Source organism: Abrus precatorius, unplaced genomic scaffold (assembly GCF_003935025.1).
Source record: "Abrus precatorius isolate BTA unplaced genomic scaffold, Abrus_2018 Scaffold6, whole genome shotgun sequence".
NCBI classification, from domain to species: domain Eukaryota; kingdom Viridiplantae; phylum Streptophyta; class Magnoliopsida; order Fabales; family Fabaceae; genus Abrus; species Abrus precatorius.
In genome coordinates, this window is record NW_020874406.1 from 7,198,668 (window position 1) to 7,214,144 (window position 15,477).

At 30.9% G+C, this 15,477-nt stretch overlaps 2 protein-coding genes across 3 annotated transcripts; both read left to right on the forward strand.

Annotated features, from left to right (window-relative positions):
• Positions 1–579: 579 nt before the first annotated feature.
• Positions 580–3,688, forward strand: LOC113869879 (mitotic spindle checkpoint protein BUBR1). The gene is made up of 11 exons (XM_027506383.1): positions 580–776; positions 862–921; positions 1,305–1,449; positions 1,537–1,694; positions 1,979–2,060; positions 2,185–2,248; positions 2,476–2,524; positions 2,783–2,942; positions 3,048–3,130; positions 3,439–3,519; positions 3,606–3,688. Exons 1-11 carry the CDS (start codon positions 580–582, stop codon positions 3,667–3,669), a joined length of 1,143 nt encoding a protein of 380 aa, XP_027362184.1. The 3' UTR covers positions 3,670–3,688.
• Positions 3,689–10,665: 6,977 nt separating this feature from the next.
• Positions 10,666–14,035, forward strand: LOC113869168 (splicing factor U2af small subunit B). 2 transcript variants are annotated; one of them, XM_027505357.1, is made up of 3 exons: positions 10,666–11,760; positions 13,494–13,589; positions 13,731–14,035. In XM_027505357.1, exon 1 carries the CDS (start codon positions 10,878–10,880, stop codon positions 11,679–11,681), a length of 804 nt encoding a protein of 267 aa, XP_027361158.1. In that variant the 5' UTR covers positions 10,666–10,877; the 3' UTR covers positions 11,682–11,760; positions 13,494–13,589; positions 13,731–14,035. The 2 variants fall into 2 exon arrangements, with proteins under 2 accessions (XP_027361158.1, XP_027361159.1); XM_027505358.1 differs by having other exon boundaries at positions 10,738–11,719; positions 13,731–13,958.
• The last annotated feature ends 1,442 nt before the right edge of the window (positions 14,036–15,477 follow it).

Below are 15,477 nucleotides of genomic sequence, written 5' to 3' on the forward strand. Positions count from 1 at the left end.
TGTATTCTCATATTCTATCTTGATAACCCCCTCGTTTTTATATCCATCTGTTAGTTTAGATGTTAGTAGCACTTGATATTTTAGATATAAACTTTAGTTTTATTTGTTTGGGTTTTAACCTCTCTTAATAGAAAAATAAAATAAAATAATATTTTATTTTATATTTTAACATATTATATTTTCATTTAATATTTTGTTATAAAATAATAAAAAGATTATTTTATATTATTATTACTTACACTGTGAATTAAAATAGTTTGATTATATTAGAAAAAAATAGTTCAATTATTATTAATTTATTTTTAGAATTAGAATAATTGTATTCAAGCAAATTTTTTACTAAAAGTCAAGAATTTAATAGAAAGATAAAGAAGCGAAAATATAAAAGAAAATAATGAAGAGAAATAAATTGTAATAAAATATCATTAGAGGTAACGGCTAGTAGGGTAGAATTAGCTATCATAAATAGATTTTCAAAATTTGAACGAGAAAAGGCAACAACGCTCCACTTTATCTGAAATTCCCATTTTCCCTTTCTTTCCTTGTGAGCACGAAGAAGAAGCTTTGACTGCAGCAACAATGGCGGAGAGTGAGATCCAGAAGATAGACCTAGAGACAGAGTTTCTGGCGTCGAAGAGAGAGAGCGGGAACGAGTGGGAAACCTTCAAGGAGAACGTGAGGCCACTGAAGAGAGGCCGAAACGTGAACGTTTTGAACCACGCTCTCAAGTCTCACACCGACAACAACCTCAAGAAATCGCTCCTTCAGCATCGAAGGTTCTCTCTCGCTCGCTCACTTACTCTTCACCCACACACCCTTTCACTGTTCACCTTCGTTTCACTTATTAATTTCCTCCAACAGGAAACTTATTGAAGCCATCGACGAATACCAAGGTGATGACCCTCTTCTCCCGTGGCTACAGTGAGTATCCCTCTTTCCATCCCAATATTCCGTTATTTTTCTAAATTAAGTTCAACCGAATATGCAATTACAACCTTTCGAGTTCTTTTCATTATTCAGTTACTGACACGAGATGGATTATTTTAATGTTATATACAATGTGCTCACTTAAAAATTGCTGATGAGGTAATTTGATTGTTTAGGGCTTATTTGTTTCCTAGTTAAAAAAAATATGCTTTTGAATGCAAAATATACGTCTCTGTAGTTAATTTATGCTTGTATTTCAATTATATTCAGCTATTTAAAATAAATTTTATTAAAATAAATTTTGTTTGAGTTTAAACCAAACGGGCACTAATTACAAACCTTTTATATTTACATATTTTTGTATTTACATGTTGAAGGTGTATCAAGTGGATTCAAGAGGCGTTTCCTCCGGGAGGAGACAGTTCGGGGTTGGTGGTGATTTACGAGCAGTGTGTGCGTGCTTTTTGGCACTCGGAACGCTATAAGGATGATTTGCGCTACCTCAAAGTGTGGCTTGAATATGTGGGTGTTCTTATCACAATCTTGTTGGTTAATGTTCCTTACTTCAATTATTCTAGACTACTTAATAAAATATATGTATTGTTGCAGGCAGATAATTGCTTTGATGCAGACGTTATATATGCTTTTCTGGATGCAAATGGAATAGGAAAAACTCATTCTGATTTCTACATTTCATATGCATTGCTTTTGGAATCTAAGAACAAGTTTAAAGCTGCCAACCAGACATTCGAGCTTGGAATATCCAGGTAGTGACCCTAATTTCTTGGAATCCGTGAACAAATCTTTTCTTGTTTGATATATGTTAGTTCCATATTCTCCTATTGTCTGCTCCAAGTGTTTATTCATCTGATTTTATTTCATACAAATTTGGTTTGGAGTTTGGGCTTCACAAGTTTGTGGGTGTTGTTTGGTGCTGGTGGCATGTTATTTCATGCTTTAAAGATTAAACTTTGTATGCTGTATTCTCCAGTGACTTCTATATGTTTCAAACTTGCAAATGTAACTCCTCAATTGATTGCCCCTTTTGCAGGAATGCTCAACCGGCTGATAAATTGAAGGCTGCTTATAGAAAATTTTTTGCACGCTCAATGACAAGGCCAAAATCTATAGATGTATGTGATGATACTGAGTTACTGTCTTACTGCTACCTCTTCTTCTAAACTGTTGTAATTATAATACGATCTATGAGCTATCTACTATTTTTGTCTAACCCTGCATCAATCTTTCGCTGTTTAGGACTCATTGGAAAAACTGGCACCTGTGCGTAGCTTTGGAACTGTTCTTGCCAAGGGAGAAAATCGTGAGTCTTTTGTGAGTTTTAAAATCGTGAGTCTTTTGTGAGTTTTTGTTTTTGTTTTTTGTTTTATATTACACCATTTGCCTTCTAGTTTATGATTTATGGTATAACATTATGGTGTTTTTGGTCCAAGTAATCGATCGAACCCATTTAGTAGAAAAGGTTTGGTTTGTTGTTTTGTACCTTTTGTCTCAAATCCATTAATTCTGTACATCTTCCCTGTGTTGCAGGTGCTCCTCTGACCTCTTTAAACTGTGATCCTTCTGCCAAGAATGATAGGTAATAGGGTCATTTCTTTGGCTTTATTTAGTTGGAGTTAGCTACCTAGTGTTTCCTTTTGGAATTGCTATATACTTCTTTTTGTGGAATTGCACACTACAGTGTTATCTTGTTAAGAAAATATATAAATTGACGAGATGTATGTATGACATGTTAACTACAAACTCGTGCATTCAGAATGTGTGAAGGGTTTCTCAGTTTTTATGACTATGTTCATTACTTGATGAATGTCCATCGTATTGTTTTCTCATCATAAAGGACTCGGGCAGCTCCACTTTCCATTTATAAAGATTCAGTTGGCACTGGAGATACCAGCCCTCATCATCCAGACCTGTCACACTCTTGGCTCAAACTTGGAGCTCATGCTGACAGAAACAAAGAAAACAACGCAGTTCCTGGAAAATGGAAATCCTACAAGGTGCTAATTTTCGCAGACCTCTATATTACAAAACTTCACTTTCTCCTTCAGGTTTGTGTTCTGCATTCGTTTAATGTCTAACTTTAAGATATTAAATGATTTCAGATTCCACAGCGACCTGGGACTAGAACTGAAGGATCTACTGCAAGTGCTTGCATCCCAGTGTTTGTTGATGAAGAATGTCATGAGTAAGTTGAATCAGAATCACTTTCCATAATTAGTTTGGTCGTTAGATTTACGTGGAGATATTCAGTGGGATGTAGTAACTTGTCTCCTCCACTGCACCAACTGAATTTGCTTAATAATCTAGAATACTGTTAAACCTTTTCACTTTTAAAAAAATACTGTTAAGAATGATTATGTGGGAAGCAAGTGAAATGATGATTTATGTGCTTCTGGTCAACATGGATACAGAGCAGTTTTAATTGCTATATGGTAGTAGCTACCGGTAGGTTCTTTTATATATACTGGTGAATTAACATGTTTGTTTATACAGTTCACAAAGTTTGAAATCAGCCGAGGGTTGCAAGTCCTCAACTTTGAAGATTAGGGAAGACGAAGACAAGGACTTGAAAAGGTAATCCTGATTCACCTGACAATTTCTGGTACCAGTAATTGAGGATTTTCTTGTGACTTGATGAAATTTTGTATTGTTCGCTGCAGGGAAACAGAGCTACTAAGGAAGAACCCATTACGCAACTTTCCTCGAAACAGCCTTCCCAGATAATTCAAACAGCGTCAAAACATGCCTATTGCTGCAGCAGTAGGCCATACTTCCTGTTGTAACTTTACATGTTGGCATTAACAATTTGCGGGTTAGGCTTTTCCCTAGAAAGCTTGATGACCCACATCCAAGTTGGTGTTGGAATTTCAGGTCTGTTTGATTGTTTGAAAATGGGGATGCATGAGTACTGCTTTTGTGACCCAGAATTTTAAGAAACTTGTGATGCTCAGAAGATGTAATAATTACGTCACTTCAATTATTTTCTCATTTAAAACTATTCAATAATGCATTTTCATCCTATAACTGTATCCTAAACTGTAACACAAACGCACTTAGTTATAAGTTTAAATTTACTGAAAATTACAAAAATACAAAATATTCAATTAGAAATAAATAAAGGGCCAATTCACGTAATTTTTATAAATTTCATTCAATTTTAATCAATAATTAATAATTAATTAAAAATAAATAAAAGTGAGACTTAATACTAGTCCCAATTATAAAAGTTATTTTATAATTTAATCACAATTAAGACCACTTCCACTCTAGCTATTACTATGTAATTAAGGCTATTGGAGGGTACAATGTGAGGCCCCTGTTTAGGGTTTAGGTTACAATTGTGGGCTTTTGAAAGAGTGAATCATAAAATAAGTTAATACTACGAAATATTTTATAAGAAGCAAGGGCATTCGTAATATCGTATTTCGACTAATTAAAATAATTTTATAAGAAAAATAAATATTATTTTAAAATATAAAGATATAAATAAACATTTTAAAATAAAAATATCATTTTTAAAAATTAATGCTAACAAAATTAATAATTTTATAGTAACTTCATTAGGAGTGAGAATGAGTAGGTTATGTTGAGTTTGGGTTTAGAAGCTCATAATTGACTAAAACTAAGGATAAAAATATTTTGGCCTGAAATTATCTTTAAGCTTTTATTGGACTGATTAAAGTTTTAAGTAAAAAACTGATTTGATCAAGTAAATTTTGTGGTTTCAGCCTTTTTTTTTTTATTTGAATATTATTTAGGTTCATTTTCAATTTTTTTCAAAAGTAAATTTTGTCAAAGAAAATAAAATAATTTTTTTTTTATGTCTTGGACCCTGAATTGAAAATAGACTTCTTTGCTATAATAAGTTCTAATTGAAAATTCTAACATATATTTCTAGTCATAAAAAAATATTTAAATATTTAATTATATATATATATAAATTATAAATTTTTTATTGTACATATGTACTTCAATTGTATATATAAATTTACAACTCTATATGAATATTAATAGGCAATTTAAAATAAGTTATATGTTTTTAAATAACATGTCCATTGTCTAATAATAAATATTTGATAATTATGAAATTGTTCAAATAAAAAAATAACTTTACAAAATGAATCAAAATAAGTTTGTTTTTTTTTTAATTTTGAGCCAAAATTAAAAAATATAGTTTTGAAGAATCCAAAGATGAATATTGAATTAAGAACTACTTCCTCCAGTCCTTTTTATAAGAAATAAAAGACTAAATCACCAGAATTAAGAAAAGTAATTAAGTATGTTATGTTTTTCATAAATATAAATTTTATTTCAAAAATACCTATGATATTAAATAATATAGTTAGTAATTTGTATATTTAATGATACTAATAAAAGGGTATAAAATAAATTAGCAATTAATGTATCTTGAATTTATCATTTATTTTTTATAATAAGAAACAAGAAAATGTTCCATTTTATTTCTTACAAAAAGGACCGAAGAGAGTAATAATCAAATCTCATAAAAATATACAGAATACTTGCAAATTTACATTTATTTGAAGAATAAATTATAAAGTTCTCTAAAAGACAAATCTGAATTAATTTTTATATCTCTTGTTTTGTGTGAAAGTTACAAGGAAGACAATTTTTGAAATCTCAACCAATTACACAAGGCTATAAACAAAATCATCAAACCAACAACATAAATAGTATTAAAAAAGTAATTATTTTAGCATTCAAACCATCAATTTCATTACATAATTAAACTATCTCCTTAACTATATCATGCATTTTTAACATACTATCAGTTTCATTAACATCATCTATGAGAAGCAATTTTGAAACTTTATATAAAGAAATGAGATTTAAAAAAAAAAAAACCTTGTTTGAACTTCTAGTAATATAAGCTTATTGTCATTATGCAATTTATGCCACATAATAGCCACTCAAAATATCCTTTATTGCAGATATGTATATATGACACATAAAAAAATAATAATTAAAAATATAAAAAAACATGTAATTTTAATTACTATATTTTATAACTCAAAAATAGACAAGTAGGAAGTGTTGATGCCAAAGCCAAAAAGTTGAGTACTCTTATATATATTGTCAAATACAATAATAGCTCATAACTACATACATAAGACAACCAAAATTAAATTTGCATATATCAATACTAATTAAAATAGAAATTAAATTTAAAAAAACTCACAATATGTCATTAGTTAGTATTCCTACTTATCATGATTGTAAATATTTGAAAAATATAGAGTTTTAAACTTATAAATATACAATAAAATTTATAAATACATAATGTCTAATTGCTACATTAAATAAGAAAATTAAATTTAAAATATAACTCAAAAAATTGTATTAGTTAGGTTCTTCGGCCTAATACAATAATAGCCCACAATACATGACAACCAAAATTAAATCTGCATATATCGATAATAACTTAAAATAAAAATTAAATTTAAAAATAACTCACAATATATATCATTGGTTGATATTCCAACATGTTATGTGAGTAAATATCCAAAAAAAAAAATATAGACCTCCAAACTATAAATATATAAAATTTATAAATACATAATGTCTAATTGCATTAAATGAGAAAACTAAATTTAGAAAATAACCTCACAAAAAATGGTATCAGTTAGGTATTTCAACCAATGGTCAAAGACTGAGATAATGAACTTGCAGATTCAGGTCCACCAATATTAGATGACTTGTCTCAAATTTTTTGGTTTCATTGCATGAAAAAAGTAATTAGAAACAAAAAAAAGTTATAAAAATGAAAAAAAAAATAAAAGAAGTAATCACTCGATATAACTCTTTCAAAAATCTCTAAATCTTCACCAACATCAATGTATTTAAATTGATAAACATAAGACTTTAACCAATTTTGAGTACAAACAAGTGCCTCAGTCATTTCAAGGGATAATGAACTTCAAATATATCTAATATTGTACCCCTATTGCTAAATGCACTTTTAGAAGCCATTGTAGAACAGGTGTGACTAACACATTACTTGTCATTGATGATAAGATAAGGAAATGTGGTGAATTATATTTCTACCATAAAAGCAAGTGGAAATTCTCATCCGATCACCACAACCTTTAGCAAGATATCTATCAAGTTTATTCTTTTGGTTAATAGAATCTTTTGTCTTCAAATGTTTAAAAACTTCTATTCTAGCCAAATGTGTTGCAAGTATGTTAGGACTAGATGTTTGACCATGTGAATAGCCTTCCATTGAAACAAAAGAAGACTGTACCACCTTATTTTGCTGCTTATGAGTTATATCATACCAATTATACAATTTACATAGACTCTATTTCACACTATTGACTAATAGATAAGTTTGTATTTTGACATGCTTTACATATATATATATATATATATATATATATATATATGTGTGTGTGTGTGTGTGTGTGTGTGTGTGTGGAAGGATCTTCTTACACTAGTGTAAGTGTAAAAACTCTTACACCCAATCTGAACTTTTCATTTAACTTAAATCTAACGGCTAGTGAAGTAATAAATTATAACCCATTAGATTTAAGTTATACGACTCTTATAGCAGAAGTACAGTAAAAAATCTAGACAAGAAATAAGTATGGGGCCTGTGAATGCTTTCACTATCAATTGTGTACACATCAACTATTAGTATTCATTATCCTCATTTTCCAAATTCCCTTCAGACTCAATACCCCCAGTGTATATCTGAACTATCTATATGGAAACTCAACATAGCATGCTAAAATCATATTGTTTACACCAATCAATATTGTCTTAATACATATGTTATAATCACACTAATCAATATGTTACAAAATATGTGTTATATTCTCACCTATCGATGTATTACAACACATATATTCACATCAATCGATGTTCTTACGACACACATATTAGTTATTTCCTTTCTTCAACTCCTACTTTCTCATATATTCACATCAAATTTCATTTATCACTTTTACTATTAATCAAATTTTCTTCATCTATTTTTCCTCATTCAGTGCATTGAATTATGTTTAAATTACAACATATCTAAACTTAGTCCTCATCACATATACTGAAGAAAAATATTTTAATCATTCTAAATCAATCAATAATACATCATTAACTTTTCATGACAGTCAAGGATCTCATTCAAGCATATATTAATGAAATAAAAAAATATATCATTATATAGTTTGATACAATGTGTTGAAGGTCAAACACCTTTGGACTTAGTTCAATCGTACAATTCATAAGTGTATTATTGGAGATCACATTTCATCATCTAACACATGTATTATTCAAAATCAATAATTTAAAATATTAACAATACATATATACAAATATAATGAGTAGCTTGCCTATGAAAACTTCTTAAAACATTGTTTGTTTATAAATGTTATTATAAAATTCTGTTTTAGGTGATTCTTAAATCAAACCATATATTTTCATGCCAAAATTCCATTTTTAACATTACACTTTCCAGAAAAAAAAAAAAAAAAACTTCAGATCTACTATTTAAGATAGGATATTATAGGTTTTTCAAGTTAAAGCATAAAAATAAAACTTAAGGTTTAGGATCAACTCCCTTTACTTTTAAATGGGTTTTTCACAACAGAGAGATGGAAGTTGATGTCTCCAAGACCAAGTTCTTCTAGAGATCCAAAGGAAAGATACAAGGTTACAATGGAAGATATTGTCCAAAAGAAGAAAATGAAGGAATAGAAGTGAGATTGGAAGATCAATCTCCAAGAAACTTATTTGGAATCAAAAGGAAGAGATATCTAAGCTCGGATTTAAAAGAGATTTAAAGTTCAAAAGTGTTTTTTTTTTCCTGAGAAAGAGAAGTGAGAAAATAAAGCAAGAGATGAAAATGGTTTCTTATTTTGAAATATGTGTTTTTAAAAGGTCAGAATAACTTAACTAATCCTTTTTCTCGAGTATTCTCACTTGAGCGGAAAACTAGACAAAAATTGGTGTTTTTCTGCTGATATTTTCGCTTGAGCAAGAGTATTTTGGCTTAAGTAAAAATATGGCAGAGAACTACCCATTTTTGTTGTGAATTTTCGCTCGAGCGACATATTTCTTACTTGAGCGAGAATATAAATGGGAAAATTTGATCCTTTTTTTCTTGAGTGTGAAATTTTTGCTTGAGCTAAAAGGAATATTATTTTATTCTTTATTTTTTTTTTAAGAAAATCTTTTATTTTGAGAACAAGAAATATAATTGAAAAATTAGGGTGTTACAATAGACATCATTATTTCTTATGTATCTTGACCTTTTTTCATAATGTAAATAAGGGATGACAATAAATTTGTTTATGAAATAGTAGGTATTTTAGAGATTTGTGGTCAAGCAGGTGGAATATGAGCGTGGAAATAGATAATTTATAATCTTAGCAATGTTGCCGTTAATGTTATGGATTAGGTTGTTACCATCATATTGTGTTGTGAAATAACTTGGTTCTTGAGTGCATTTATGTCAACCCTATCCCTCATGTTAAAGATTAATTATTAATCAATCTCTCTCAAATCCAATGCTTGATTAAAGCTTGTTGGCTTCTGATTAGTGACTTTAATGACCTACTTCTTTCTAATAAGGTTAAGAAGAGTGAGTTTTTTTTATCCCAGACCAATAAATTTTTTGCTATAATGCATGAACGCGTGACCTTTTAAACTTAGAATTTCAAAGAGCAAATTTTACTTATGTAGAAAAGGTTAATAACTTTCACAAAATCTTGAAAAGATTAGATTGAGCATTGACAAATGTCACGTGAAGGTATATTTTTCTTAATCCTTTCGTAGAGGTTTAAAATCTCACTCAATGCCTTTTTCATTTTTAGGTATTCTAGATTATTTATAGATATTTTACTTCAATAGTTTGCAGGATTTGGAATAAAGGTAAACATTCTTTATTAGATAGTTTGTTGTACTTAAAGAATGATACACTTTAATTAATGATAAAGTCTTTTGTGAACATTTTTGTTGCAAGAATCATATTATTTCTCGACTACATAGTATCTAAATATAACTATCTCATATGATTTACTTGATTTGATAATAATGATTTTGTTCTCTGTGCTAAATTGAAAATAATTTATTTGGGTCTCCATTTGATTAGGTTAAAATGTTACCATATGATAATTTTAGAATATAAATTTTTAAAAGTGATAAATCTTATTATAAAAAAATTAAAATTAATCTCTTTAAAATATGTTTACATAAGATATTCATTATCATTATTGCATATATTCATAGATCATATTATTTACAAATTTAGCTTAATAACCTCCTTTAACACTTTTATACGAAGATCTTTTCCACTCTCTAGATATGCAACATAATGTTAAAATTTCTAATTTAAAACAATTTATGTGTTCAATAGTTTATTTTTATATTTTTTTCTTTACTAAAAATAAATTTTTTATATAATTTAATTAATAATTTAAATCGGTAAAATTAAAAGTGAACTAACAATTAGGAGCTAGTCACTTTTTAGAAAAATAGTTTAAAAAATAAAATAAAAATATTGAAAATATATTTTTGATTTTTAATTCCATAATTAATATTTTTAAACCGATTTTTTAACTTGTATTATATTATACATAATAAAAATAAATAAATAATTTTTTTGTTGAAAAAATAATGGAAAATGAGGTTTTTATTTTATTTAAAAACATTTTATCTCTTTATTTATTTAAATTGAATAATTTGTTATTCGGGTCAAAATTTATGGAAGGGAAGGTTCATTTAATTTAACGAGGCTTGATCGATCGGGGAAAGGCCATTTTCTTGATTTAGAGAGGCAGAGTGAAGTGGTTGGGTTATTAGGCAGAAATTACTGTAAAACAGAGTGGTTGTGGTCGCGATCCGTGAATTGAATTGTTCCCCCAATCCCATTAGGGTTCGAAAATCAAATCTATTGACAGAATCGATCAGTTTGGATGGCTGAGCACTTGGCATCGATATTCGGGACAGAGAAGGACCGCGTGAACTGCCCCTTCTACTTCAAGATCGGCGCGTGTAGGCACGGCGACCGGTGCTCGCGTCTGCACAACCGTCCAAGCATTTCCCCAACGCTTCTCCTATCGAACATGTACCAACGCCCCGACATGATCACCCCCGGCGTGGACCCACAGGGACAACCCATCGACCCTCGCAAGATCCAACAACACTTCGAGGATTTCTACGAAGACATCTTCACAGAACTCGCCAAGTTCGGCGACATCGAGAGCCTCAACGTCTGCGACAACCTCGCCGACCACATGATCGGCAACGTCTACGTCCAGTTCCGCGAAGAGGACCAAGCTGCCAAGGCTCTCCAAGCGCTCCATGGAAGGTTCTACTCTGGCAGACCCATCATCGCTGATTTCTCTCCCGTCACCGATTTTCGTGAAGCCACGTGTCGTCAGTTTGAGGAGAATAGCTGTAACCGCGGTGGCTATTGTAATTTCATGCACGTTAAGCTCATCGGAAGGGACCTTAGAAGGAGGCTCTTCGGTCGCCACCAGCGAGGGTACCGCGTGAGCCGAAGCCGGAGCCGAAGCCGAAGCGTGAGCCCGAGGCACAAGAGGGAGAGAAGAGAGAGGGATTCTCGCGGAGGAAGGGGAAGTAGGGAGAGAGAGAGGGATTTCAGGGATAGGGATGGTGGTGGAAGGAGGAGACATGGGAGTCCTGTGAGGGAAGGGAGTGAGGAACGGAGAGCGAGGATTGAGCAGTGGAATCGAGAGAGAGAGGAGAGGCATTGATTTGATGTTGTCCATGTGCATGTGCAGTGGCGTCAGCGGTAATAATGTTCATGAACCCTAACGATGTGTTTTGCTTACGGTAATTACTACTACTACTACTACTATTATTATTATTATTATTATTTATCTGATGATCTTTCTCTTTTGTGGTGTTTAAGGAGAATGGGACCTTGTAGGGCTTTTATTGTAGCTTATATGGGTGTTTGCTGAGATTGCAGGATTTAATTAGATTGGGGATGTTTTGTACTGTAATTGGGCTGTTACGACTTTTCCATATGATAAATTGAGCATTAACTACTGAATATGTTAGCTTGTGCTTGTTTCTGCTCCATATTTTTGCTATTGTGAATTATGATGTAGCTACTTCGGTAAGAGGAGCAATTGCGAGGGTGATTAGTACTTAGTACGGAGAAGATGAGAGTCGGAGTTGGAACCTTTTCAAGTTGAAATTCATGCTTATACATGGTGTTGTGTTTTATATTTTCCATTCTTCTTGTTAGATATTTAAATGGTCATGCATGGGCGTTAGTTGTTGAGGTCCTTTCTGGTTCATGATGATCTAGTAGTTGATATCGCGAGGGACAATACTTATGCTTATCTTGATCTGAAATATGGTTTTGGGTCTCTGTGTGCATTATCTAAGGTTGGCTGGTAAATTAAATTCTGTTGATCGGATAAGTAGTTTCGGTAAATTCTGGCCCAATTAGAGCTTTTGTCAGAGGCTTCGATGAATTACTTGTTCTAGTTTGGTCTATTTCTGGGTTTGAGTATGCATTTGTTTATGAAAATTCCAGTTTTCTGGAAAAATAGTTTATATGCAGCCCTAATAGTATTGAGTTGCAGCTCTGCCCACGTTCTCTTGTTTTATTTTGTTGTTGCCTTTGTTATGACAAATACGAAGATAAGATGGAAAATATTTACTGGGGACAAATTAGGTTAAGGCTTGCTGTGTGGGTATGGGACAACAATTTTCATTGGCGTGCTACTTCCCTCTTCAAGGTAGATATATTAAAGTAGGACATTTGGTTTACCGTTAGACATTTGATCATTTGGGAGTGTGGCTGTGTGTGACTGTTGTCAGTTTGCTCTCTTCCTGCTACCCTATTATTGCACATGTCAATTATTCTGTCACATTCTGATATTCTACCGCATATATCCCAGTTAATAAGTGGTAATGGGTATTTTTTTCTACTTCTTTGTTAATGTGACATCTACCTGGGTTGAATATCTTTCCTGGTTGTTTGTTGTTTTAGTTCTCTCTCTCTCTCTGGCCCAAAGCCAAAACATTTTCATTTTCCTGTGATTTTCTGATCTATGATGCTCTGTTCTTCCTCTGCATCTCCCTCTCTTCTCATCAGTTCCTCAGTTTTTGTGTTTTCTGTAAAATTCTTTTTTTCTTCAGATATTTTTACTCTTAAATATCAGTACTGTTTTAAATTTATATAGTATTGAAATATAAATTTGTAAACAATTTGTGCAAAATTTCTAAAGAAGCTGTTCTATACAGCCCTGCTGAGTGTGCTGTTCACTGTTAAGCAACTAGCAGGTGGCAGCCATATTTTGAATATGTTTTGTTAATGAATGCTCTAAAGGACATGCATTAAGACATCTGAAGTTAAAACATTAAATGAAATACTAAAGAATATAATAATTTGGAACTTAAAATCTTTTGATTTAAAATTTGTTTTTGATTCATTAACAAGTGTCTTGGGCACTTTTTAGCTTTTACTGACGTGTTCTTTCTTAATGTCTGTTATTCCCTTCTGTTTAACTGAATGACAAGATAACACACGTATGTTTTTCCCCGTGTAGGCTAGGTGCTAGGGGAATTGGTTGTGCAGCTGGTGTTCTTGAGATGTAGGAATTGCAATTCAAAGATTAACGAAGTTGGGGTTTGAATTGCCTCTTGTAAGACTGCATGCTTTTGTCATTAGTTATTATTTTTATTGAAACGTTTGCATGTGAGCTTGGAATCGTTTTCTTCGCATGCCATTTCAGGCAGGTCCACCAGTGAATTTTATAACGTGTTTTTTTTTCTTGTCTTTTCAGCACTCTAGGTATATAAAAGCATGTTGCGAAGAAATGTTTTTGATGAGTCCAAGTGATAAATACTGTACAAATATGAGACAATTAAGATGGGCAACTTCTGGTTTTTTATCATGGGATTTTTGCCACTTACTATATGGTGTTTGAGCACTCCAGATTCTTAGGCTGACATCATGGCTTAGTCCTTGTATTAATTTATGCTTACCCTACTTGTTTTAGGTATGTTTGGTTGAGGGATTTTTGAGGGATAGGATGTGTTGGACATTTTTACTTTTAAATGAAAACAGTTATATAATACTTATAAAAATAAACAAAAAGATCTTATATAAAGTTTATGTGTCTATTATTTTATTTCTTTTATCAAATCAGAGTATTTATTTATTTAGTTTTGGTCAATAAAGTTTTTATTTGAAATGAGATTGTTACTGTGTAGCTAATCTAGCTCGAGCACACAGGTTTATATATATATGACAGTTCTTCGCCGTGACTTTAGGAAGGATCAAGGATTATCATCGGACAATATGTGAAGCAACAGTTTCGTCGTCTTACCATAGTTGATTTGTTTTCTGTTTTGGAGTGGCGGGGTGGGCGTCATTGACAGTACTTTAGTTATCAAATCCGTATAAGATAATAATCCAAATAAGAAAATAGCTGCTCTTGTTTATGTTGACGTGTTGAAGTGTTTGGGTATACATTATTTTCTTCATTCTCTTTTTTGGTAGTGTGATGTCACTTCGTGTAATATCTCATAATTAAGTATTCGAGTATGTCTGAATAAAAATTAGTTTTTAATTTCAAATTTGTGCACATTGAAATTTCTTTGGCTCAAAATATAGGAGTACCGTTAACCCTTTAGGCGAAACAAGTTTACTCGATATTTATCTGCAACAAAGATGATCTGGAAGGGCCACCATTGGAGTTGGGATCTTGGATTATTGATTCACGATTTCCTTTGCTGCACCAGTAGCCAAAGAAATAAACAAATAAAACAACACTAGTATCCAAGATGCATCCTCTTCCAAAATTCCCGTCTCAAAGTCGTCCCACTCTGATATGTTGAATAATTTACGTTTAGAAATTTTCTAATTTAAACAATTAGGCCCGAAGTAGTTTCCGTACTTGTACCATGCTAAAGTACATCCCCCTATGACCTCTGCCTGTGGCTTGCCCTCCGCACATCTTGCGCCTTCTGCGAACTTTTTACAGAAAACAGCTTAAAAAAATAAAATATACATAAATAGATCTAGTTTCAATATATTTATCTAATTAGACCTATTTATTGTACAGGGGTTCAGAATTTTTATTTTTGGGAAGCCTGCAATTTTTTTTTTCATTTTGAAATTTAATTTTTTGTTTTTATATAATAAAATAATTTTTATGTATTTTTTAAGTTTATATATTTATATATTGTGAAATTTAATAAATGTTTAGTTAATTTTAAATAATAAAACAAGTTTTATTATTTAAATTATATTTATATTTTATTGAATATGTAAATTTGTGTTATAGATTTTTAATATTAATATGATAATATTATTTCAAATAAGTATTTGATTCTAAAAACATAAAATTTGTATATAAGATGAATAAAAATAATAAAAAATACTTTGTTTATATGTTTATTAAAATATATACTTAATTAATTTTTAAAATTATGGTTATAATATTTGGATATAAAATTTGTTATTAATATTCATAAAATGAATAAAGAATATGATATATATATATATATATATATATATATAAAATC

What these genes read in the sequence shown, in the direction of transcription:
- LOC113869879 (XM_027506383.1), top strand. Translation starts at nt 580, where the DNA reads ATGGCGGAGAGTGAGATCCAGAAGATAGACCTAGAGACAGAGTTTCTG. An exon ending in CCTTCTGCCAAGAATGATAG is followed by an intron (nt 2,525 to 2,782) that starts GTAATAGGGTCA and finishes CTCATCATAAAG; the next exon opens with GACTCGGGCAGCTCCACTTT. An exon ending in GTTGATGAAGAATGTCATGA is followed by an intron (nt 3,131 to 3,438) that starts GTAAGTTGAATC and finishes TTGTTTATACAG; the next exon opens with TTCACAAAGTTTGAAATCAG.
- LOC113869168 (XM_027505357.1), top strand. Translation starts at nt 10,878, where the DNA reads ATGGCTGAGCACTTGGCATCGATATTCGGGACAGAGAAGGACCGCGTG.